Source organism: Triticum dicoccoides, chromosome 5A, assembly GCF_002162155.2.
Source record: "Triticum dicoccoides isolate Atlit2015 ecotype Zavitan chromosome 5A, WEW_v2.0, whole genome shotgun sequence".
In the NCBI taxonomy this organism is placed as follows: domain Eukaryota; kingdom Viridiplantae; phylum Streptophyta; class Magnoliopsida; order Poales; family Poaceae; genus Triticum; species Triticum dicoccoides.
The window spans coordinates 362,991,107-363,017,132 of NC_041388.1; the positions used below are offsets into that span (position 1 = coordinate 362,991,107).

Below are 26,026 nucleotides of genomic sequence, written 5' to 3' on the forward strand. Positions count from 1 at the left end.
TGGGCCAAGGGCACCAGCCTCGAGAGGCCCATGCGCCAAGAGATAAGGAAAGGAAGAGTCCTAAAGGGGGAAGGCACCTCCGAGGTGCCTTGGGGAGGATGGACTCCTCCCTGGCCGCACCATTCCTTGGAGGAAGGGCCAAGGCTGCGCCCCTCTCCCTTGGCCCTATATATAGTGGGGGGAAGGGAGGGCAACCATACCTAAGCCCTGGCGCCTCCCTCTCCCTCCCATGACACATCTCCCTCCTCCCGCAGCGCTTGGCGAAGCCCTGTTGGAATCCCGCTACTTCCATCACCACGCCGTCGTGCTGCTGGATCTCCATCAACCTCTCCTCCCCCTTGCTGGATCAAGAAGGAGGAGACGTCGCTGCTCCGTACGTGTGTTGAACGCGGAGGTGCCGTCCGTTCGGCGCTAGGATCATCGGTGATTTGGATCACGACGAGTACGACTTCATCAACCCCGTTCTCTTGAACGCTTCCGCGCGCGATCTACAAGGGTATGTAGATCCACTCCTCCCTCGTTGCTAGATGACTCCATAGATAGATCTTGGTGACACGTAGGAAAATTTTGAATTTATGCTACGTTCCCCAACACACCAAAGGTGCTAATTTTTGCTTGGCGCGTCGCAACCAATTGTTTGCCAACATGGACTCTAAAGCATTCTTGTAACTTGGAAAATACTACTCTACGTCATGTATATGGTCTAGAAAATGAGGGCACCTTTCATGTGCTTTGATGTTGTCCTAATGCTAGGAAATTGTGGTTAGCTATGTCCGAGGTATGGTCGCTCCTAGCTATGAGGAATTTGCGGAATATGGGCTCCGAATGCATATCACATGCTTTGAGCGATATGTGCAACGTCTCAACCTCCTGGTGTTGTTGTGGTGAATTTGGTATGTACGCAATGAGTCGTCCGTAATAAGCCAGGCCTGCCAGTTGATGTCTCCATTTGATTCCTATGTGGTTATGTCCGATCCATTCTTCAAATTTCTCAACATTCAGGGAAAGATCTGTTCAATGGTAAGTATGTTGTTCTAGATTGCCAAGGCCAGAAGTAAACTCCTTCTCCTTGGACATCATGTCAGATGGGAGATATCGAAGGAGCAGCGGGTGAAGTTGAATGCTGACGTGTCATTTGTATCGGATGGAACAACCGATAGTGGCATGATCCTTCGTGACCACTTGGAGGAAACTGTGATCGGTGCTTGCCGCTAACTTCATCACAGTCATGATGCATTAGAGTCCAAATTATTGGCCGTTAAAGAGGAAGTCTTACTTGCGCTGCAATGGAGCCATAAGCAAATTATTATTGAGTCAGAATGTTGGACGCAATAAATCCTATCAAGAAAGAAGAGATGGACATATCACAATATAGCTTAACCGTTTGTGAGATCCAGTTGCTCAACAAAGAAATTCTTGTATTACTCACATTAAACATAGTCAAAATAATGCTAGCCACCTCTTAGCTTCATATGTAGAACTTCTCATTGCACTATGGTGTGGCTAGGGTCAGGGTATGAACTTGTCATGTTATAGTAGCGATGCTACGTGAGTAATACAAAGTGATTTCTAGCAAAAAAATAGGATGATTGTATCCTCATCCGCCCAGAGATTAAATTTTAGTTTGGAGCTTGTGTGTCTCATAGAGCGACATATTATTCCAGTATATGCGATGTTCGTATCGATAGCAAGGTGCCTATAATGTCTTCATCAATCTTAAAATATGTTGGCTGAGTCTTTCGTATGGGTCCATAGGTGTAGAATATCCGTATATGCGGCTATAAGGGTGATTGGTGATTGTATCTGCACATATCTGTACGATAACATCTACTATGTGTATATATTTTTTGTCTTCTTTCGTCTTTTCTGAATTATTTGAGTGTATACCTACATCCAAATGTTGTAGCGCTGTGAGAGCGGTTTTATTTTCACCCGAGTGAACAGTAAATTTGTAAAAAAATGCCAAGTAAATTTAAATTTCTGAAATTTCTGCACATCAAAGATAAGAGACGCTTATATGTGCTTGTAAATTTTCAAGCTGAGATGACATTCAAATTCGATCTCCATTTTTTTTTCTGTATCAAACTCCTCAGATGTCATCACAATGCGAAATTTTGAAGGCACCTAGAAGAGTCTTTCATCTTTGATATGTAAAATTTCATTTTTTAATATTTTGTTTGTTATTTTATTTGAATCCACTGTTCATTAGTGGAGCATATGAACTCGAGATAGTTTTTTCTTTTCTTTTGAGAAACTTGAGATCAGAGTTTTTTTTTTTGAGGGGCTCGAGATCAGAGTTGGACTTTCGAACTAATCCATGGGGTAGAAAAGCCCAAGGCTGGAAAACTCTAGACTGGCCCATAAGTCCATTTGGATGTTTTTGAGGGGGACGGACTTTAAATCCTAGGGCCACACAAACAGCCCATCCTCAAGTATTCGCTCGGCGTAAAAGCCACGGATGTGCCGATTACCACCCCAGAGAACAGAATGAAAGAAAAGGGTAGCTGCCAGCTGCACAACCAGCATAGACCGGGTCTATAGACTTCCGGGACATAACCTTACGATGTCAGTCGCCACGCCCGTCGAGGCTTCCGGTCCCACGCCGCAACCCATACACCGGATCCACGCAGCCCAGCCGCCGGGCGGCGAAAGATCTGAGCCGCGACGGGCTCCATCGCCGGCGAGCGCTCGCTCATCTGGCCTATAAAATTCACTCGCCTCCTCCCCCGGCTTCGCGTCCCTCGGAGTGCCCGATGACGTGGCGCCCCTCCACGCCTCCGCCACCACCACCTCACTAAGCCGCCCGACACCACCGTACTCCGACCGACGAACCCCCCCTTTAGCAGCTTCCAAACCCTAGAAGGGGAGCAGGCGGAGCAGCGCGGAGGGGAGCATTCGAGGAGCGCCCGCGATGGCCAAGGCGCGGAAGCAGAAGCCGGAAGGGGGCGCGGGCGGAGGCCCCACCGTGCTCCACCAGAAGCTGTGCCTCTCCATCGACATGGAGAACCAGCTGATTTACGGGTGAGCCTCGCCGCCGCTTATTCTGCCCGAATAGCTTCGACCCACTCATGTCCCGTGCCCTAATGCGCGCGGCTTTAGCTGCCTTTTGGGGATGCTTAGTGTAATATGCTTCCTGCCGCGAGGGCTAGGGTTTGGGGTTGGTGATTGAGTGGTATGATGTTGGTGCTGCGAGCGTTTTTGTTCGTGCTTTGGAGTTTGAATTGTGCAATGCCGTGGGGCAGTTAGTTCCAAGGCACCGACTCTTGTCTTGTTTGATTTATCTATGAATCGTAGCTAATTGAGTAGAGACCACACTTACATTTGTATTGTAATGGTAGTGCTTAACCGCGTGCTCTGTATTTGGTCAGGATTGGTTGTTTTTAGTTTGCTCTGTTTATCAATCCGTGCATCTATTGTTGCTATTATCCAGTTCATGTGTTAATTATGCAATATAGTAGTGTGCCTTTCACCATGAGGAAATGTGTTGCTCCCTGCGGTAGGCAAAATGGCAAATGCCCAGTAGCATTTTCGAGTTGAACTGTTAAAAATGAGGTTAGAGTTAGCTGATATAGCCTGATAAAACATATACAGTAGTCTTGTCCTGATTAGCAATCCATCTCCTTCATAGCTTGCTGGGTTCATGTAAGAGAAGTTAAAAAAACAAAATAAAAATTGTGGCATGCTGAGAGTGCAGTAATTTGGAAGGAAGCATTTCCATTCCCACGGTATTCATACAAAAATTCAATGGATTCAAGAACTTCATACAGAGCTGATTTATCATTTAATAAATTATTAAATTGTATCTTTAGAGACAAAATTGCAAGCTACTTTATGTGCTTAACAGCTAAATTATCACTGCTAGGATCAGTTTGAGTGGAGGCATGTGCCGTAGTACGCAACTTTTTATGGTACAACCTGTTCCGAGGCAACAAGTTTTGGTAAAAATGGGCTACCATTGTAGTTCCTTATTATGCAAATGCGAGTCTGCTTTTCTTTGAAAACAGGAATATCTAATTGGTACACTTGGTTCTGGAGACTTGTGATGATTGATTCAGTATATGTTTCCAGATGCGATTTTAGTTGTGCATCAGAAACTAGTCCTGATTTGGAAAAATCTAAATGGAGGGATTGGACTGTCTCAATGCTATGAGGAATTACTCAAACAACCTTGTAATTATAGAAATTGAAATGAAATATGAATCTGGATTTATGCAAGTGTCAGCCAAAACTTACACAAATCTATGTAGTTGTCTTCTCAACATAAGGAAGATGTTCACATACTTTCCTGTGTTAAAATTGATCATCTGAGCAGTAGTGTGTACTAGGATTTCAGGAAATAATTCAATAATTCTGGAATCCCTAATTTCCTTCTCTCCTTCCGGATTCCCTCTTTCCCTTCTCTACCAGCGCCTGCCACGGCGCCAAATCAGGCTAGCAGGGATGTTGCTTGGGAACCAAACTCCCCCTGAGCTTCCAGATCTCTGCATATGAATTGTTTCTTAGAGATTATTGAATCCCAGATTGTACTTGCGGACATAGTCATTTTGACTTCTCATTTAGATTATTGATTATTAAATCCCAGATTGTATTTGCGGACATAGTCATTTTGACTTCTCATTATGAGTATGTCCAATGGGTAATTGGGTGAAGGACCTGAAGGTGCCCAAATAATAGTGGTTGGCGTTTTCTTGAAAATCTAATGAAATTGGGCAGTATTGCTTAGTACTGTCTAAAGAAGTTGAAAAATAATATCAAGTCACACTAACACGTGGCCCTGCATGCCATCCTTGCACTGGATGGTAGTTTTCCAATTTATCCCTATTTTCCGATGGTACTGTGCTAATTTCCTCATTATTAGTTGATCTTCAATCGAGTATCCATAGTGCAAAACCTTCGTTGTGATCCCATGGGAGCTTCCTAAACTTTATATTTGGTCCATTCATTAAGGTACACCGAGATGAAAGTTCTTCTAGCTGAGAACGATAGTTTCGCTCTACATGCTGACAGTATGACGATTAGGAACATATTGGTGGATGGTGAGGCTGCTGAGTTTGAGTATTCTCCTCATTGGAAAAATGTTGATGATCAGTCAAGTTGGTTGTCAGTATCATGTTTGAAGACTGCTGCTGATGCTGCATGCTCAGCTTACGTCTCTTCTCTAACCAGTGAAGCTGTACCTAATCTCATCATTTCATCTGAGAGATCGGTCAAGTCAACCACTGAGCTACCGGGTGATGAAAATGGTGAAAAGCATGAAGGAATTGGTGGAAAACATGTTCAATTTTCTGATGACAAAGCAGTTAAAATCTGCAATGGTTCTGTGGAGGAAAATGGTAAGGAAGAGGAAAAGGAGAACAAAAAAGAAGATGAAAAAGATAATGAGAAGGAAGAGAAAACTGAGATGGAGGTGGAGACAGAGAAGGAGAAGGAAACTGAAGAGGAGAAGGATAAAGACAAGGAAAAGGACGAGGAAAAGGAAAAGGAAGTCACAAATGAAAATGAGAAAGAAAAGGAAATGCAAATCGAGAGCGAAAAGGTATAAACGGTTTTGTTAATGCATGTTAATATCATTTGTTTACAATTCTAGAGTGAACATGTAGTTATGATGTGTTATTGTAAATTGTTGTAGGTGAAGAACACAAAACTGGTTCGTGTAGATTATATTTTGGAGAAGGCCGAAACTGGTGTTCATTTTGTCAACAATGTCTTACATAGTAATAGTCAAATAAGGCGTGCACACTGTTGGTTCCCTTGCATTGATAGTGCCACACAACGTTGTCCGTAAGTGACTTTACTTAACTCTGCCTGTTCATCTTGCTATTGTAGTTGATGTTGGTTGTTAACAATACTCTTTATACCATGATGCTATTCCCAGGTTTGACCTGGAGTTTACAGTTAGCACAGATCTAGTCGCAGTCAGCAATGGGGACTTGCTTTACCAGGTATGCTTTCAATCTGTATCACAGTGAGGCAAGGAATCGATTCGATGTACTCCCTCTGTTCCTAAAAATATAAGTCTTTTTAGACATTTCAAATGGACTACAACATACATCCGCATGTAGACATATTTTAGAGCGTAGATTCACTCATTTTGCTCCGTATGTAGTCACTTGTTGAAATATCTAGAAAGACTTATATTTAGGAACGGAGGGAGTAGTATCCGCTAATGGAAAACTGATGCTTTTTTTGTGTTGACAATGAACCTTCCATAACACTTTGTGTTGTAGTATGCCTATTACTCTATATTCTTTGACAACTTATGTGATCTCTTGCCGTATTATTTCTGGAACAACCTGGCTTGTTGATTAGGGGCATTATGATTGACTGCATTTTTGCTTATACATTCCGCTGATGTTGCACTATGCAGGTCTTAAGCAAGGAAGATCCTCCAAGGAAAACTTATGTATACAAATTGAGCACTCCAGTTAGTGCACAGTGGATATCGTTGGTTGTAGGCCCATTTGAAGTTCTTCCTGACAAGAATGGAATAAGTGTATCCCACATGTGTTTATCTCCGACTTTGTCAAAGCTCGATAACACCGTCTCATTCTTTCACGATGCTTACAGGTGCTAAACAAAACACAATTTTGTCAAAACATTATTGTTTGGAGTTAGTATTTACTAATATCTTGAGAAGCTTGTGCTTTGGCATTTCTGAACTTCTTTACTTTCTTGACATTTGTTTTTCATGATTGTTGTTTTGCAGCTGTTATGAAGATTATCTCGCGGCATCATTTCCCTTTGGTTTATACAAGCAAATTTTTCTTCCATCTGAAATGGTAGTATCGCCAACAAGCTTTGGAGCCTCCACATGCATCTTCAGTGCAGATATCCTAAATGATGAAAAAGTTATAGACCAGGTGCATGCTTGTGTTCTCTCTGCTTTCTCCCCTATCAAATCCATCAATATTGTGTGTGACTATTTCACGAACCACAGTATGCAGTACTCCCTCCGGATCAGTATACAGGGCCCCCCTCGTATTTTGTGTCATGAGTCTGTCATCTGCATTAGATGTTATTGTATGGTTGTTAATTTGACCAAATAATTCCACTGATTTGTTTATGGATGTCTGCTTAATTGTATGCGCAATAGTTCTGCCAGATTCGGGTATGATTGGTGTATAATGCTTTAATAGACATGCATGTTGGTGATAGTTGACACATCCATTATTAAGAATAGCCTGAGGTTCACTTGTTTAGGTTTTCCTCTGCTTTGATATTTGAATTAAAGTTTTGTTAGCAGATTCTCAACTTACCTAGTTGAGATATAATAGCTACTACTGATGTATCTAACATATAAAATAGTTCAGATTATTGGCACGAGAATCAAACTAGCATATGCTCTTGCAAGGCAGTGGTTTGGCATATACACAAGTGCGGAAGAGCCAAATGATGGTAATTCATCTATACCTGCTAATTCATATGTGATACTACTTACGTAGGTAAAGTTTGCTGAAGTATTGACGATATAATACTCTGTTGGAGCAGACTGGCTACTGGATGGTTTGGCTGGTTTTCTTACTGACCTTTTTATCAAGCGTTACCTTGGGAATAATGAGGCACGCTATAGGCGTTTCAAGGTTTGTTGTCTTACTTACAAAAGTACTTCTATTGAGCTTCTTTTTTTACCATGGAATTGTTAATCATACATATGCTACCCATTTGAAGTTTGAACCAGGATTCTCTAGATTAATTAACTAGTTTATCATATTGAAATATAAAGTCAAGTCAGTAACCTGAAAGTTGTTCGTGCTCGAATGGTCTCATTTGCTGTTAATATTTCTTTCTAAAGGAAAGCTGGAATTAATTGATGCTAAAACGCTTGTGTATCTTAGTTCGTCATGCTACAGTGTTCCGAAATTAGTACACTGGCACAATATTGTTTTTATTGTTGTCAGAACTATTTATATACAGTTCTTGCTGTTGTGCATTACCTTCTAGTGCTAATTTGCAAATGAATGATTGCTATTCTAGTTGATCTTGCTGTTAGAACAGTCTGGTAGATAACAATAGGAATTTGACTCTTGTCCTTGGGATAGGTTTGTACTATGGCTGAGTTTGCAGTTGCTAAACTGTGCTGTTCTGAACTAATCTTATTATCTGCCGTGGGAAAATAGCGTGGAAACAGAAAAAATAAGTTAGTGAAACGATAAAGTAGGTGAAAACTGGTTAGCCATAAGCATGCAATCTCATCTTGATCTGATTCACAAGATTCTTGTTTGTTATTTATTGAAATCCTTCTGTGTACTTGTAATAGGCCAATTGCACCGTATGCCAGTTCGATGTCAGCGGTGCAACTGCTTTGGGGTCTCCTGATGCTTCAACTGATCTGTATGGAACTCAAACACTTGGCTCATATGGGAAAATTCGTTCATTGAAGGCAGTAAGTTTTGTTTTTGTAAACTATACCACTAGCTTTATGCATCATTCTCTCACATTCATATTTTAAACAGGTGGCTGTTCTTCAAACATTGGAGAAACAGATGGGACCAGACTCTTTTCGAAAGGTTGCTATGTGCATCTTTGGTATTCTGGTGTTTGTATTTTTGACAATTTGCTGTCTACATCAGTGAAGCAGTTTGCTTAATCAATCGATGTAACTTCTGAAAGTACTTGCATAATTCAGTATCTCTAGGATACAGATTGATAGTCATTTGATTACATGACTATTAATGAACAACACTTGCTGAATTGTTGAATACTTATACTTTCTGCAAAAGAAAAGGAAATGTTTGTTTTGAATGAACATTCTTTTTATCATCTAACTACTGTTGTCTTTGTGTACTTAATGCTTATAGATCCTCTTGATTGACTGCTATGAGCATTGTCACTTATGATGATGTGGTTGTCGTTTCCTATTCCAGATTCTGCAGATGATAGTTGCTTCAACTCGTGCCTCGAGGACACTAAGTACGAAAGAGGTATACCTCTCATCTAACCAGTTGTTTATCGGCTTTATGCTCGTGATCTTTAGTTTGGAACTTCTCTTGGCATTTCTTAATATGCCTTTTTTCAGCCTGGAATATGTACATTCAATATATTAGGAGTGGTGCATGATATTCTACAAATGTTTGTGCTGATGTTGTAGTTGCACTCCATTGTGGGCTATAACTTCTCGTACGTTAAACTAAGCACTGTAGCATGCTGATTACTGTAGTTTCACAATATGTTGCACTTCTATGTTAGTCTGGTGGGCCCTCTTTGTTCATTTCTGCACTCTGTTGCAGTAGCTATCTGATGAGACTCATCCATCATGGCCATTGCCACATCAACAAAAAGACACATACATATGTATTTAGCAGCATAACCTCAACTTTGTAGTATGCACACAATTGAATTTATTAGATTATGTTCATTTATTCAGTTTAGGCACCTCGCGAATAAGATTGGCAATCTTGAACGTCCATTCCTCAAAGAATTCTTTCCACGGTGGATTGAATCTTGTGGATGTCCAATTATGAGGTAAAAGAGCATTCCTTGTTCGGATTTACCCAGTAACAAGAAATCAATCTTTTTGTTATCTCCACATGCTTACGCATTCCTTCTGCTTGCAAGATTGGGAATCTCCTATAACAAAAGGAGAAATCTGGTCGAATTAGCTGTTTCACGGGGTTGTACAGCAAAAGCTGATCCAGGTTCTGATAGTCACGTGAATGGTGATATTCAAGAAGGTGCAACTGGATGGCCAGGAATGATGAGTGTACGTGTTCATGAAACTGATGGAGTGTATGATCATCCGATTCTGCCAATGGCTGGTGAAGCGTTGCAGGTGGTGGAATTACAGTGCCATTCCAAACTAGCAGTAAAGCGGTTTCAGAAAACCAAAAAGGGCTCTAAGCCTGATGGTTCTGATGACAACGTAGATGCTTCAACTCAAGAGAACCGCACAAGGTCTATTTTATCTAATCCACTTCTTTCTTTATCCTGCAGTTTACTTGAAACTTATTTCAAATCTGTGTACTGCAGCATGGATTCCCCTTTACTATGGATCAGAGTGGACCCAGAAATGGAATACCTTGCTGAAATCCATTTTCACCAGCCTATTCAGATGTGGGTGCGTATCACCAGATAAACTTAATGTTGACTTTAGTTTAATGCTGCATAGTTTGTATAAAGGAAATTAGTAATTTTTTCTTGTTTAACTACTGGAGTCTTCCCTATTTATCTAGATCTATCGTCATTTTATTTTACTTTGTCATTTTGATAATTGTGTTAAACTTCTAATACTTGGTTGTGAAGATTAAGCTACACAAAGGCAAGTATCCTTTGTATGTTCAGAAGGTGTTTATTGAATCTGGACTAGTTCAGTTTTTGCCTTGAGGTTCTGATTCCTTTCTGCCTTAGGCACCAGAATATTGCCTGAGCTTGATCAGATTTATGCTGCATCTTTCTGATCTACTGCATCTTTCAATATTTTTTTTTGCATATGTACAAATGGTCTCTGCTTCCTTGTTGGTCTTCAAATAAATGCATAAAATATCCATATGCATTTTAAATAATGTAATTTTCCTCAATGTCAGTAAGACAATTGGACAAGCGTCTATAAGAGTGTTGGTATAGTTGCTTCTACATTGTGGAGCAGGGAATCTTAATAAGTTAATTAGCTCCAACATTACCTTCATATTTGTCAGACTTATGTATATGGTGCTTATTGAAATGACTTTTTGCCTGTAGTCTAAGCTTCAGGAAGAATGCAAATTAATAATTAACCAAACATGATGCCATTAGATATATGCATACATTTTTTCTTCTATTTTTCACTCAAGTTTTGAGACATTTTGGCAGATCAATCAATTGGAGAAGGACAAAGATGTCATTTCCCAGTCACAGGCAATAGCTGTTCTGGAGAAATTACCCCAGCTCTCTTTTGCTGTGATTAATGCCCTCAATAATTTCCTAAATGATACAAAGGTATTTCATCATGCTTCTTGAGACCTTAATTCCAATGTCACTTCGTACTGATTTGTAACACAACAGGCCTTTTGGAGAGTTAGAGTTGAAGCGGCATATGCATTAGCTGTAACTGCATCAGAGGTACACTTCTTTAAGTTCCATTCTGCGTGCAACTATTTAGAATTTATAGGATGCATTTTATTTAGTTAATGCATTTGTAGTGAAAGGGTTGGAAAGGTGTTTTTTATTCTCAGGAGTTTTACTTCAAAAGATCCATTCTGTGAAATGTCAAATGTAGCATTCGTATAGCTGGTGGTGGATGCGGATGCATAAGATAGGGTGGAAAATCAAACGATGAAAATAAATCTTGAATCGGTAGTAAGTTATATATTGACTTTTGCCATGTGTGCAGTATGCTTTCGAGGTGGCTAGATCTTTAAATTCCTTTTTTTAATAGCTTACGCCGGCATTTTCATTTGTTTACACGGTGCAGTCAAAAAATAGGAAGATTTTGATAAGTTATAAAATTTTCAAGGGATCATGCTTTGGTGTAACGACACTTTCTACACTGTTTGTTTTGCTGCTTACCTGAATTGTCTTCTCTCTTCATTTAGGACACAGATTTAGCTGGGCTGCTTCATCTGGTTAAATTCTATAAAAGCCGCCGGTTTGATACAGATATTGGATTACCCAGGTCAGGATCTGCATTCATCAATAAACCTGTTGTTTCTAGTCACAAACTATCATGTATCCATGGCTATGTTTGCTTTGTGTTCTAAACGTGTAATAAACATTATTTTATTTTACTGATAGGCCGAACGACTTCCATGATATTCCAGAATACTTTGTTCTTGAGGTAATGCACTGAGGTAGGAATTGTATTTGTGATTAACCGTGTCAACAAAATCCATTGTATAGCATCATTACCAAGATTTCTCATACATTCATCTGTAGTTTGTTAAATGCAGTTTCAATATTTTTTGATAATATTAGAAGAGTTGGGCTTACAGTCATACATGAGAATAACCAGAATAGCAAGATAGACTTCCTCTTGGGTCATTAGAAAAGAAAATTTGTATGTTCTTGATTGTGGAGGCAACCATGCCCCCATAGGATATTCTGCAGGCTTAACTGTCAATTTTGTGACTTGTATTTTACTACAGAAAAAACTCAATTGAGTCGGTGTTCCAAGGACTTTTGGATCATGAAATTTCAACTAAAATATGAAATAGAAAGAAAGTAGGGTGGGGGGATTTCTAATATCATTGCTTTATCCATATGAATGTTGCTGACATCATTTCAACTTGATGGCTGTTGATCAAGTTAGTAAATCAATGATCATGGTCGTCTTTACTCAAGCCATTGTTGTTGCACTGATCTTTTTCTTTGCGCTCCTTCGATTAGGCAATTCCTCATGCAGTAGCTCTTGTTAGATCATCAGATAAGAGCAGCCCGAGACAAGCTATTGAATTTATTCTTCAGCTTCTAAAGGTTTGCATTTTATCTACGAATAACATATAGCCCTATGCTTACATGTTGATGCAACAACAATTCTAATCATTTGCACTTATCTTTGTCCTGACCCATTTTCAGTATAATGATAACAACGGAAATGTATACTCTGATGTTTACTGGCTAGCTGCAATGGTCCAAGCAATAGGCGAAGTAGAATTTGGCCAGCAGGTTTGTATGAATGCACATTGACTACGTACAGTATGCCATGTATTTGTCTTTTAGATACCTGTTGTGGATCGTTAGCTATTCAGTGGCTGCATGATCAGGCTTATGATCTGTCCTCAAGTTTGTTAGGAGTACTTGCTACAACAACAACAATGACAAAGCCTTTAGTCCCAAACAAGTTGCGGTAGGCTAGAGCTGAAACCCATAAGATCTCGCAACCAACTCATGGTTGTGGCACATGGATAGCTAGCTTCCACGCACCCCTGTCCATGGCTAGTTCTTCGGTGACATTCCAGTCCTAAGGAATACTTGCTAGATAAGCAAAATAAAAAATAAAAAATTACCAGTTAAGGAAGTGTGGGCACTCTATATAGCTGAACTAACTATGCTTTTCCCTGTCAGACCACATTTATGGTCATGCCTGTCAGACCATATTTATGGTCATGCCGTGGTGATGTACCTGCTACAATTCTATTAGTTCAGTTAATTTTTTCCATCTTATTTGCTAATCCAATTTTAGTGTAAATTTATGTTGGAGGTTTGCTCTTCATTTTAAACCTGGCCCAATGTGCATCTGTTGTTTCAACTTGTACACGTACTATTCTGCCAACATTGAAATTAAGGATGCAAGTGGACTGGGTTGGGCTGATACATTGGTCCATCCTAAATCCTTTTGCTTTGCCCCTAATGCCTGAGCCATGAGTAAAAAGTGAGCCACCAATTAGGCAAGATCGGTCAGTAGGTTGATCCATTTGCTCCTAACTTAAATAGGGCTAATATCCCTTTGGTTTATATTCTTGGGCGTTCTTTTGAGATATTGTCAAGTGTTCTTTAGAGAAAACCCCTTAGGAGAGGCCACTGATGTTGGTGAATGGCATTTGATTTCCTTTTCAGGGCATAGGTCTCCTATCCTCTCTTCTGAAGCGTATTGACCGACTCCTGCAATTTGACAAGTTCGTGGAATTGGCCTAGTAGTATTTTTTTCATTTACTTGTCCTCCTATCAAGGTGATTCCTACTAACTGGCCTGAAAATTTCATGCAGCTTTATGCCTGGTTACAATGGGGTTTTGACTGTCAGCTGCATTCGAGCTCTTGCACGTATAGCGGAGAGGGTATCATCTTCCATTTGCCTTGTAAGAACGATCCCAATAATAGTCCTCACTGTCTTGTCTTATTGTCGGTGCTCTTCCTGCATAACCCAATCATATGGTGCAAAATTTTGTTACTGCAGGATCGTATTTGTGAATTAATTGCCCCTTTCCGTAGCATGGATAAACCATGGAAAGTCCGAATAGAAGCCAGCAGGGTTCTTCTTGATCTCGAGCTTCACCATAAGGGGCTAGATGCAGCTCTCTTCTTATTCTTGAAATATACAGATGAAGAAAGATCTTTGCGAGGTTAGATTGGTAGAGTACTTTAGGCTTCTTTTTGTTTAACTTGATTTCTTGACATTGAGTTATTGCAGGTGCGACAAAGTTGGCTGTTCATGTCTTGCGCATATGTCAAGCAAATATTGAATCTAACGTTACTGATCAGATAAAATTGCCAACACTCTTTGGTCTCCTTCACCTGCTCAGTAGCAAAAAAGCATACAACAATGTCCTTCTTCGCCATAATGTGTTCTGCATTTTGCAAATTGCTGCTGGAAGGTTAGTAATTGTTACTTAGGTTGACACATTCTCTCATGTTTAATTGTTATATTGCTAGATGCAACCTTTGCATATATGTTGGCTTTCCTGAAATGGGATACAAATTAATGAAGTGTACTCAACATGATTTGTTAAACTGCAAAGCTATTTGGCGTGTTCTTGAGTTGTGCCAGTTAGTATCCTTAGTTATTATTATGCTAAGTAATGCATGATTCTGCTAAGAAAAGATAATGCATGATCAATGCTAATTGTTACCTACTTTTCCATTTTTATTTCGTGGTACAGCCAGCTGGAATTTTGGTCAATATATATGGTCATTTAAAAAAAGACGAGGCAATGTTTCATTAGTGTATTAAGGACAAATCTGCAAGTCATTGAGCATTCCTTCCAACATAAAATATGTTTTGCTGTATATTGTACCCTTGTACTGATATATCTCCTATTTCAGGTCTCCAACACTGTATGGAGTTCCAAAGTTTGTCGCCCCCTCTCCACTGGTCCAGGAGATATCAGTTGATCAGCATACTAAAGCCGATTCCTCGGTTCCTCAACTATCAAGGCCTCAAGAACCTTCCACTAGCACTCCTAGTGTCCGTGAGGTCTTACCTGCCACTGGACCTTCCAAAGATGCCGATAACATATCTAACTGCAGTGAGAGAAGGAATGTTGTCAAAATTAGGGTTAGGCGTAGTGCATCATCCAGTAAAGCAGATGGTGCTGATCACCAAGATCATTCACATGGTGGAAGAAATGAAAACGAAGCGGGTCCTTGTAGTTCTATGTCTGTGGATGCCCCTATGGTTGGAGCGCCAAATGAGCCACCGACCACAAGTAATCATAATATTGAGGAGCAGAACTCATGTCATGACCGTGAATCAAGGATGTCCGCAAGCGTGAGCAACGCCAAAGTAATGGACACGTATGAAATCTCCAAGGAACTGCAGTGTACAGCCGATTCAAGGATAGATGCTGCTGATTCAAGGCTAGATGTGGTTCCCAAGGATGAGTTCTCTCCTGTCGTCAATGTGCGGGAAGATGTGGATAAGCCTGGCAGTCAGCTTGAAAGAGTATCCACCAGCTACGTTGGAACCCAAGCTCCAGACTCCGTCAATGGGCTGCACTCTAAAGAGAAGAAGAGAAAGGACAAGAAAGATAAGAAGCGCAACCGAGATGAAAAACGAGACAAGAAAGATGACCCTGAGTACCTGGCAAAGAAGCGCCTCAAGAAAGAGAAGAAAAAGATGGAGAAAGAGTTGGCTCGAAAGCAGAAGGAAGGTGACAGAGCTTCTTCTCAGCAAGATATAGTAGTGAAACCCTCCGACTCGCAAGGAACTGTGGCAGCAACGCCACCGGCTCCAGAGCAAAGTGCCGAGCCCCAGGTTTCGAACAAGGATGCTGCAGTAGACACGGCACGGACGCTGACGCCGCCGCCGACCAAGAAAATAAAGATAAAATTCAAGCCCTTGAAGAAGATAGGCTAATAAGCGGAGTTGTAAGTTATCCTACCTAGATGGTCCTCACTCCACTATTTGTGAGGATTGAATTGCTGTGCAGTAGAAAAGAAACAGGCGAGCGGTAGATTGTACGATGAGCGGCCAGATTTTTTTTTTGTGAATGGCTAATGTATCTTGTAAAACAACAACTGCCCCAGTAATTTCTGGGGAGTAATTCAGATGAAGCTGTAGGGGTGGGCAACTTAGGGCGACGGAGAGCGCCCCATTCTGTGATATCTCCCGGTCTTACGGTCCTGGATGGTGCAGTGCAGTTCTGTTCTGTTCTGTTGACAAGGCTTTTCACTTGTATGCTGATAAATTTTGCCTGCATTGCAATGGTTTGTCATTTTTTATTTAATAATGTTGCTTTCCATTTTTATTGCCCCCGGCAAGGTCCGGGCAAGCAAATCCTTCTCGAAATAGCAAACTGAATGCCGATAAAGCTCCCAGTAACCAAACGGCGAGCAAACCACACGGGTTCTTGCCAAGAAAGGGAAATAAAGCGATGGCCTTATCCAGGAAATGCGGTTTTCCAGCCCGTGCAATGAGTCCAAAGCTAACAAGCACACGAGCAGCAAGAGCCAACGGGCCGGGGCCCCCCGCGTCGCTCTCGCAGATCACGAACAAAAGAGCTCCTGAACGAAGCCCGCCGCCGCACGATGGCACATGGAGCAGCAGCATCAGGCGGCGCCGCCTCCGCCGCCGCGCGGGCAAGCAGAGGCGCGCCGGGGACGTGGAGGCGGGTGCGGAGGGCGGCGCGGGAGGCGGCTGCGCACGCGCTGCTGCTCTGCTTCACCACCCTCCTCGCCTTCAAGCTCGACGGCGTTCTCCTCTCCCGCTCCTGGTGGTAAGTCAGTCGACCACCCCCAACCCCCTACCCTAGCTATGGTCACACTTTCTGCCAGTCCACAATAGTTCTCGGCGAGAGTTTCGGCGGGGGGGAATTTGAGGATTTGCCCCACCTTTTCTTGCACTTCTAGGATTTGCCCTTCCTTTCATTGACATTGATCTTTTGCCACAGCTTTGATAGAAACTTGGTGATTTGCCCTTGGTAAGATGGGCCCACTGTAAAATGTCCAAACTGCCCCTGCCCTGCTCAGTCCACCCCGACCGAGCACATCTCTTGGCGGGAAGACCTGTGGCGGAGATGGAGCTCCCGTCGCCGCTGTTGCTCCGGCGACCGTGCCCGTGGCTCTGCCCCGGCTGGCCTTGTTGCTCGCCCAGCACGGAAAATCTGGGCGTCTCCAAGCACGACACTGGAGGTGAGCGCGGATGAGGCGACGTCGAGGTAGCACACGGCAGCCGGGCTCGACCTACAGCCACCGGTCTGCTCATGGAGCACCTGCTTGGGGAGCAGCGGCGCCTTGAGGCAGACGGCCAGGGATGTCTGCCTGAGCGTGCTTGTGTGCGTTGTGTGCGTGCGTGATCTAGCTAGCACCTGGGCGTGCGCGATATGTGCTAGGCGTGCGTGTGCCTGGGCGTGCATATGTGCGTGGGTGCTCTGCGTGTGTTGTGTGCGTGCATGCATGCTCTAGCACCTGGGCGCCCCGCTGTTGCTGCTGCTACTGATGCATGCACAAAGAAGGACGCCGCTGTTCGAGCTCGCTCCCATCGCCGAGCTCGCCATGGACAGCCACCACCGTCCCCGGGCTCAAACTGTGGACGGCACCCTCCGCGCGCCACATCCGGGCATCCGGCATGATCCATTGCTCCTTTCATGGGGAGCTCGCTAGAGATGCTCGACTGGTCTACAGGTGTTTGGCTCTCGACTGGTCTATAAGTGTTGCGCTTCGCCCAAGGATCTCGCCCACGGACGAACGCCGGAGCTGCGCCTCGAGCAGGTGTCGTTGTAGAGGAGGGAGGAGGACGTGGGGAGAGGAGGAGCAGCGTCAGCTCATAGCCCGCACCGTAGCATGTGGGGAGGAGCAGCAGTGGCTTGGCATCGGAGCATGGGAAGAGGAACAGTAGCAGCACAACACGGCAGCAGGTGGGCTGCGGGACGAACAGATAAGGAAGAAGGGCATTTGTGTCATCCAATTTGTAGTGTAATCTCAAACCGGGTAGAAAGGGCAAATCATCAAAGTTTTAGCAAAGGTGTGGCAAAAGATCAATGTCAATGAAAGGAAGGGCAAATCCTAGAAGTGCAAGCAAAGGTGGGGCAAATTCTCAAATTCCCCGGGCGAAACCGTGCGTCACTTTGTGTTGTGCACTCTGAATCTTGTGTGCAGTTATAGCAACCCTGAGGTAGTTAGATTGAGCATGCTGGTCTTTTCTTCTTTCCGATGCTTTGTTTAGAATTTATAGCTGAGGACGACGACAGTAGGAAGTACTAGCTGGCACGTTATAGATGGAATGGAAAGCTGCAATCCAATTGAACATGCAGATTCGGGTCTCAACGGGTTGGGAAATGATGTATTGGCATTGGTGATTTGAGAACATCCCTGTAGAAAATTTGTACGGGGCAACAGCCTAGCTGTCTTATTGGGGATCTTTTTTTCCAGAAAGTGCAAAAAGTTTTTTCTTCGCAATCCATTGACAGATAGGAAACAGTGTTATAAGGTCTACAAATAGGTGATTCCAATGCCACACGCGCCACCTCCTAAGTGCCAAGCTCCGACCTGAACCATGCCCGGACCGTGCAATACTCATGGACGCACTTCCGCACTGATTTTATCGAACAGCATGGCAGCCTCAGGCCTGACCCCATTCAAGACGGCAGCGTTTTGCTGGTCTTCCAGATCCAGCATGCAGTGAGCATTAACACCAAGGATAAGCCCTTTCTCTGCAAGGATGAGGTTGCGTCCACAGCTGATTGCCATGAGAAGACTAGGCGTTGATCAGACCCAAGAGAGTGTCATATTGGTGATTTGGTATATTCTTTTGTCCAATTGAGTAGCAGCTAAGACCATGTGCTTACTGTCCATCTTTCATTATTTTTCCTCTCCTGATAATGTGCTGTTGGCCTCGAGTTCTAGTATTGTGCTGCATGGTTATCACAGGCATGTATGTATGTGTTCATTGCACATTACTCGCTAATAGCCATCGGAATATTTAAAAAAAAAATAAAGCCATCAGAGGGGAATTGAGCGGTAACTGGTCTTATAAATCGGGTTCCAGCTATTTTTCTGATAAAAAAAGCTGAACAACTTGCTTTCGTCTTCATTGCCCAATTATATCAAGCTGTACTTCGTCTGGTGATGAACTGAGGGCAACCCTCTGCATGTTAAATTTTCAAAGTGCTCAACAAATCTGCAGGGTGCTTTTCATTCCTCTGTGGTTATTCCATGCTGCCGTTGTTCGGTATAGATTCTCATTGCCTGCTCCTTCGTTGCTTCAAAATTACCAGGTGTGTCTGTTAGCTTTGCTCCAAATTCATTCTTTCATTCTGAAGTTGAAATGTCCGGCAGCAAGTAAATTAGACTATTCAACTTTACAGCGGATTCCATGCCATTCCATTGTTGCCACACCCTTGCTAGTTGCTTTTGAACTTCTTCTCTGTATCTACCTTGAAGGTATTAATGGTGAATCCAAAGCTTATTGTGAATTTATCCAAAAAAACGCATTCGTTTTTGTTTGTCTCTGTATTTTCATTTGCCAGTTGAGTGTGTTATCTGTCATCTGCAGGCCAGGGTGAACCTTTTCTAGATTTAAAGCTTGTTTTCCTTCCACTCCTGGCCTTGGAAATTATTATGTTAGTTGACAATTTCAGGTAACTGACAATTCTTCAGGCCAAAACTGTAATTGTACTTATATTGTATGTATCACTATTGGAAATTTGCTAGAATCCATCAAAAAATTGGTGTTTCCAATTTTATCCAAGTCACTCAATGTTCTAAGATTTTAAACACCTCTATGTCCAATCAACATTGGCTTAGTTTGGGGCCAGGGTGGGCCCCCTCCTCGCAAATCAATATCTCATTATTATGTACCAACAAATCTTCACGTACTAAGTCAATACACTGTTGATTGCCCCCAGCTTGATATCCAGTTAAGCTCTTCCACTGCCAATCAATGACTATTAATTAACATTTTGCAGGTTTATGAACTTCAGTTTCGCGCATTACAAATAATATTTTGGATAACATTCTGTACTACAATTGTATTTTAAACTTGCGATGGTTTCAATTCAATGTTCCTACTGCCTAGCCAAGTAGCCATGATAAGATGTCACTATGATGCAAACTGATGGACCTCTGTTGCACAATACATTTTTGTCAGCAATAATCCGACCTGTACGATGTCATTCTCACTCAATGTCTCACATTGTAGAAACTGCTGAACAGTGATATAATCTTATTGAATTAATGAGCACATGATAATAACTTAGTAATTGATGGTTTTCACTTATATACTTGTTTCTGGCTGCTAGGTTGCTGAATACCTTTACGGGATGCTATTTGCTAGTATATTATTGACTAAATTGTAATGTGAACACATGACTGGACGTCTTTGAGTGACCAATTCTCCATTTCAGAAACTATGTTGTAAAGAATACTTTAGCTAACATTTCTAGTTGTTTTGTTGTGCTTCCTATCTTTTCCCATTCTCATTAGGATGTTTGGTGCTCTAATGCCTGGACATGGGGAAACAATCACTGATGAAGAGATATGGGATAGGCTTCCTGTAAGAATCCAGAGTACACATTGCACCTGCGTTCTGTAACTTTTGGCCTGTGTTGGCTTGTTCTCCTACCTTTTAACCGAATCAACTAAACCTACAAGCCTTTTCATTTCAGTAGAAATCATTTCCCCGAACTGCAATTTGTGGATAAATGTTGCTTTGTCCAACAAAGTGATGTGTGTTAATTCTAGACATACTTGTATACATGTACCATAATGTAATTAAAAACACTAGATATCAATGTTGATTACCGGATAATATTTTGTGAAGACTTAGCCTTAACCATTACTAACAGCTTCATATTTCCTTAGCACTTCTGGGTTGCAATTTCCATGGTGTTTCTACTAGCAGCTACTTCACTCATGCTTCTCAAGCTATGCGGTAAGCTATACGAATACTATTAAGTGTGGTCTAGTTGTGCTGTTTGGCATTATATATGCCCCCCCTCTTTCTACGAGATTATATCAGTGTATCTAGCTTAGGTACTTTTCTGCTGGATTCGCACAGTAATTTTTTGAGGATAACTAGTTTACAAGTAGTAGCATCCATAGTCAAACATGTTAAGAAGCTGAAGCACTTAGCCATAGGTCAGAATACTGTAGTGGGCCTCTTTGATTAGCAGGATTGTAGAAGCGCAGGAATAGGAAAAAACACAGGATTGGAATGGCACGCCCATTTGAATCCTACAGAATTTGAGTTTGTTTGATTGCATCACAAGAAGTTGGAGTAGATGCTAGATTTGCTGTGGAATGTAGTAGAAATGTTTCCTTAGGAAAAAGTTCTATAGGATTCAATCCTACGAATCAAAAGGCCAACGTAGGAAAAATTCCTAAGGGTTCTACTCCTCCAAAACTCTTGTGAAAATCTTTTGAATCAAAGAGGCCCTAACATTTGAATCGGCTAAGTTATATTATTTTCCACAGGTGATGCAGTTACTCTGGGGTGGTGGGATTTATTCATTAACTTTGGGTAAAAAAGATATCCTGTCATTTTAAGTTACAGTATAATTCCATGGAGCAGTCCTCACTAATTACTTGATGACAAAATTTACAGGATTTCCCAGTGCTTTGCTTTTCTTGTCTGCATAAGGTGGTCCAATCCAATGGTCGGTATACAGCCAATCCTTGGTATAGCAATAAATTCATTGTGCAGGAACAGAGTGTGCAACTGAAACGATAACATTTCATTATTCTCCAAAAGGGATCCTGATGTAGACAAACCATGTGTTGTGCAGGATATTGGTGGCCCTGTACTGATAATTCCTATCGTAATTTCTCAAGTTCTCCTATGTATGCGCTTAGAGGTCTGCTCTGTTCCATTTTTCCAAATGTTTTTTGCCTTCAAAATTGATTGGTAGCATTATTTACCACCTTTCTGTGCTTTCAACTTCTGTTCAATGTGATACGGCATATGTAATCTGTGAGCTGACTGCCAACATCCTATGTATTCTGTCCTGCACATAGAGCTGTTCATTCCATTTTTTGTTAAGCTTGTAGTCACCTAGTGTCTGTGAAGGCCAATATGATTATTAACTCTATGTTGAAATACTGTTCAACTGCTAGTCTAAGTACATCTTGTCTGTCTATATTCTGTGCAGGGTACTCCATCTTATGCACGGTTTATTCCGGTTCGAGCTATTTTCTCACCTATATTTTTGCTCCAAGTGGTTGCTGTACTGTTTGCCGTTTGGAGATTCTTTGAAAGGCTTGTTATTAAATTGCAAGATGGAGTTGTTAGTGAAGGATATATTTCTGTCTCATCAAAGATTGATGAGTTGTTTATGATGGTACAATATGGTTCAAGGTTCTAAATGCCCTCTGTTTTCTCACTTCATTACCTCAGTCCCTCCTCCTTCTGTACATTAAAAGCTGTATATTTATCACAGGAGTTTTAATTGGATTCTCATATGGTTAATTTGCACTGCTGTTCAGGCTCATTACGTGGTCTATTGACGAAGATAGCAAAGAGGAACAAGCACATTTATGCTATACAAATAACATTGGGTATTCACCACATAATTCTATCTAGTTGTGAATTATGTAAATATTTGGATTTATAGGTCACCAGTGTTATTTATTGTATATGCCATGTCTGCTTGTCTACAGATGCATCATTTGTACATAAATCTATGAGAAGCTAGAAAACATAAATATTCAAGTAACCACTGCCTATATGGAGGTCACTGCCTCTTAAAACAGAATGGCAGCAAATCATTTTTCTTATTGTTGCTGTGTTTCACCCTTTTTGGGTAGGGGGACTGCCGGACTGGGGGACATGTAGTAGTGCGCTGCAGAAGTGCATCAGGATGAAAGATGTGGGTCTGTGTCTTGTTGAGAGAGGAGAGGAGAAGACAAGATAATCATCACTATCTAAAAGAACTTACTACGTTGAGCCCATAGTCGAATATGGAGGATGTCATCTAATGTTACATTATCTGAATTATGGGCAAACTAATCAACTACTCCCTCTGTAAACTAATATAAGAGCATTTAGATTACTAAAGTAGTGATCTAAACGCCCTTATATTAGTTTGCGGAGGGCGTACAAGATAATAAAACCGATTGTTTCAATACAGTTCAATTGGGAACCATTCAGAGATAAATACATTTAATTCAATTGTCTGCTCTTTCATCATTAACTAAAAAAGATCACCTATGCATGTGTATCTTGAATCATGTGTATTTAGATAACAAGATGGCTAATCACTTTAGAACCATTATAAATACTTCCAGGACAGTTGAAGTCTTCCATTAATTGGTCTTGTTATTTGTCTGCACCTTTGCAGGTATAGTACATTTTGCAGTTATCCCCCCGAGATGGTAAAAGAGATGCCGAAAAAAGTTCTTGTCAAAGAGGTTATTAATTTTTTAATATTCTCTGCACTAGCTTATTTGTTTGCATGGAGCTAATTAGTCATGTATACTTTCAGATACAGAGACTTCAGTTAGCATTGGGAGAGCAAAGCAAAATGGCAATGCTTAGCCAACAGCAGTGTGAGAGGCTGAAGAATGTATGCTTGTTTCCCCCATTTGAAAAAAAGGATCAATAAGTATTACTTCTGTACCAAATTACTTATCTTAGATTTCTCTAGATATGGATGTATCTAACACTAAAACGTGTCTCGATACATCCGTATGTAGACAAATCTAAGACAAGTAATTCGGGACGGAGGGAGTACATCTTAAGAATGTCTAGCAGGGTTTTCTCTGGTTTGCTGGTGTGCTGCAAGTTTGCAACAACAAATATTGGCATTATTGCATTTTAGAATGTTCAGCTAATTTAAAAAGTCCAATGCCATTGCAATATGACTGGGAGAGACTATATCTCATCATGAAAGAACCACTGTAAAACTTAAGATGCAATACATAATTCTGATTAATTTTGACCGGAACAATTTCAGCGAGCTAATAATACTTCTGATAATTTGTCCATAAATACAGGAACGAATCTTATGTCGAATTTGCTTTGAGAGGTACATCTGCATTGTTCTGCTTCCATGCCGCCATCATGTTCTATGCGAGTAAGATTCCTTTTCATAACTAATATGCCCGTGCTCTGTACGTTCACAGGTTATTACTTTGAAGCTCTGAAGCTACATACTGATATATGCGCGTTCATATTTATCTGCAAATGTCCAACCTTCTCTTTTTTGTTGTTCTCGCAGACCTTGCTCTGACAAGTGCCAATCATGCCCGATTTGTCGAGTGCCTATTGAGACCAAGTTATCTGTTAATGATGCAGTGAATTCAGACGATCCATTAAGTGACATTGTCTAGAAGCTGACATGTTGGCCATAGCATTAGAACTTCAACTTCTGGTGTCAGCAGCAACACACTGATTGCCGGCATAGGAAGATAAACTATTCTGGCTTTGAAGTTGAAAGGAAAGCTAGAATAAGTTGCGGCTCAGAACAGAGGACATGAAAATCAAGAGCCGTACCGCGTGCGCAATCCCTCTTCTCGAGTGACAGTATTACAGAAAGAAAGTGCGAGCGGTTGATTCTCTCTCACCCATATATGGCGGCAGCACGAATAGCCACTTGAACCACTGAATTTCCTGGCAAAGGCTGCCAGACGTGTTGCACCTGGACAGTTTCTGAGGAAGGGTGGTTCTTATATAACTTCTTAACAGCTGACAGGGGGGTCACTTCAGGTTGTTTGAACTGTTGTTTTCAGGGTCCAAACTATAACTTTCATTTCATCAGTTCAGACGAGTTTATCCGCTGTTTGCAGCAAAGCCGCCCCGCTCTTTCCAGTGTAGCTAGTTGTTACCCATCTTTCTTGTGAACATGCATTTGCTGCCTAGTACCTTGGTGCACATATATGGATAGGTAAGGCAATAATGGGTTCCCCAGTTTCTCACCCCAGGTTTCGCCGTCGCGGCGGAAAGCTTTGGTCGCTGGTCCTGTCAAATGATGAGAGCCATTGCTCGTGCAGGCACGTCGGCCGCATCATGCGCGGGCCTTTCTCCTGCTCGCCGGAAAGAGGAGCTTTGCTGTACGAGAATGGGCGCGCAAGTCAACATTTGTGGCCGCGATCGACCTCTCACCCCTCCCGTCAGGTTGCCATGAAATGATTCGGCATGTCTTGTGGCCTGCAATGCTCTTTGCAGATCGAGGGGCTTTGCTTTGCTAGGTGCATTGCCCCGCGTGGCGGAAGGACGGGTCGCGCTCCGTTGGTGCGTTCCTTGTCCGCGCCGTTGCTTTCTTTCCAGGTCCAGGTCGCCTCCCTCTGGTCGTTGCTTGTGTAGACCTGCTTTTGTGCTGCCTCCGTCTTTGTGTGATGATGATGATGGTGATGCATGTGCCCCCGCAAGGTGGCGGCAAGCCAAGCCAAGCCGCATCTGGACTCGATGCCGGAAGCTGGCTGGCCCTAGGTCCAACTCAGCACATGTCTTGCTCGTCTTTGTTTATCTGGACTGGATGGCTCACTTGTACTTGCAAGGTTAAGGACTAGTGGTTAGCGATGAAGTAAATGAAGTGGGTCTTGCGGCCGGTCCCTAACTAGGACGAAGATGATGATGAACGGAACGGAGGCACCACCTGTAGCATCTGGTTTGAGAACATCTCACATCCTAAATGCGTGACTATGAAATAAACCAACTCTAGTTGCACATCCTTTGACGGCCATGCGCAAACCGCCCAACTGTGGTTGCACCCGCAAGCCATGCAACTCAAGATGCGCATCTCATGAAAAAATAAATCCTGAACGCGCATTTCTCCTATGCCTAGGAACTTATTTTAGGTGAGCACAAACAAATATGGATACTGTGGTGGAGATGCTGTTAGCTAATCGGGACTGGTTATCAACATCATGTCTCGCACCCGGGTTGGTGCGGTGTGACGCTCTCTAGCGTTGACGCGTGGACCTCGCAACAGGATAGGACACAGATGGTTACCACCATCACAGCTCGGATTCCAGCTAGCCCTAACCAGCGGGATAGTGTGCGTCGACTTGGACCCGACTGCTGCGCGGCACAATCATTTTGCACGACCATAGACCATAGTAGTAGTAGTTTGGTTTTCCTAGAGCACGTACGCGCATGGCAGAGTGTGATGGATGGAATGGAATGGAATCAGTGGCAAAAGGAGACCGGTCGAGGCGAGGTCAAGCAAAGCAAAGCAAAGGCGCGCGTGCCGTCGTCAAGTCGACCCAGCACGCACGCACGCACGCACGGTTCATTGTTTTTGA

The 26,026-nt window shown here is 42.3% G+C and overlaps 2 protein-coding genes across 2 annotated transcripts; both read left to right on the forward strand.

Annotated features, from left to right (window-relative positions):
• Positions 1-2,587: 2,587 nt before the first annotated feature.
• Positions 2,588-16,046, forward strand: LOC119301540 (transcription initiation factor TFIID subunit 2-like). Its single transcript, XM_037578529.1, has 25 exons — positions 2,588-3,021; positions 4,948-5,536; positions 5,630-5,781; positions 5,876-5,942; positions 6,368-6,567; positions 6,707-6,860; positions 7,311-7,395; positions 7,489-7,580; positions 8,258-8,383; positions 8,454-8,507; positions 8,865-8,921; positions 9,365-9,462; positions 9,556-9,891; positions 9,967-10,054; positions 10,786-10,911; positions 10,978-11,034; positions 11,508-11,587; positions 11,707-11,749; positions 12,298-12,384; positions 12,487-12,576; positions 13,468-13,526; positions 13,617-13,707; positions 13,806-13,971; positions 14,040-14,223; positions 14,672-16,046. Exons 1-25 carry the CDS (start codon positions 2,912-2,914, stop codon positions 15,702-15,704), a joined length of 4,224 nt encoding a protein of 1,407 aa, XP_037434426.1. The 5' UTR covers positions 2,588-2,911; the 3' UTR covers positions 15,705-16,046.
• Positions 16,047-16,290: 244 nt separating this feature from the next.
• On the forward strand, positions 16,291-24,657 carry LOC119301541. The gene is made up of 15 exons (XM_037578530.1): positions 16,291-16,563; positions 18,972-19,062; positions 19,153-19,228; positions 19,341-19,425; positions 20,270-20,339; positions 20,648-20,717; positions 21,260-21,305; positions 21,390-21,441; positions 21,571-21,639; positions 21,934-22,139; positions 22,268-22,339; positions 23,122-23,191; positions 23,266-23,346; positions 23,777-23,856; positions 24,001-24,657. The coding sequence occupies exons 1-15, from the start codon at positions 16,376-16,378 to the stop codon at positions 24,110-24,112; spliced, it is 1,368 nt and encodes a 455-aa protein (XP_037434427.1). The 5' UTR covers positions 16,291-16,375; the 3' UTR covers positions 24,113-24,657.
• Positions 24,658-26,026: the final 1,369 nt, after the last annotated feature.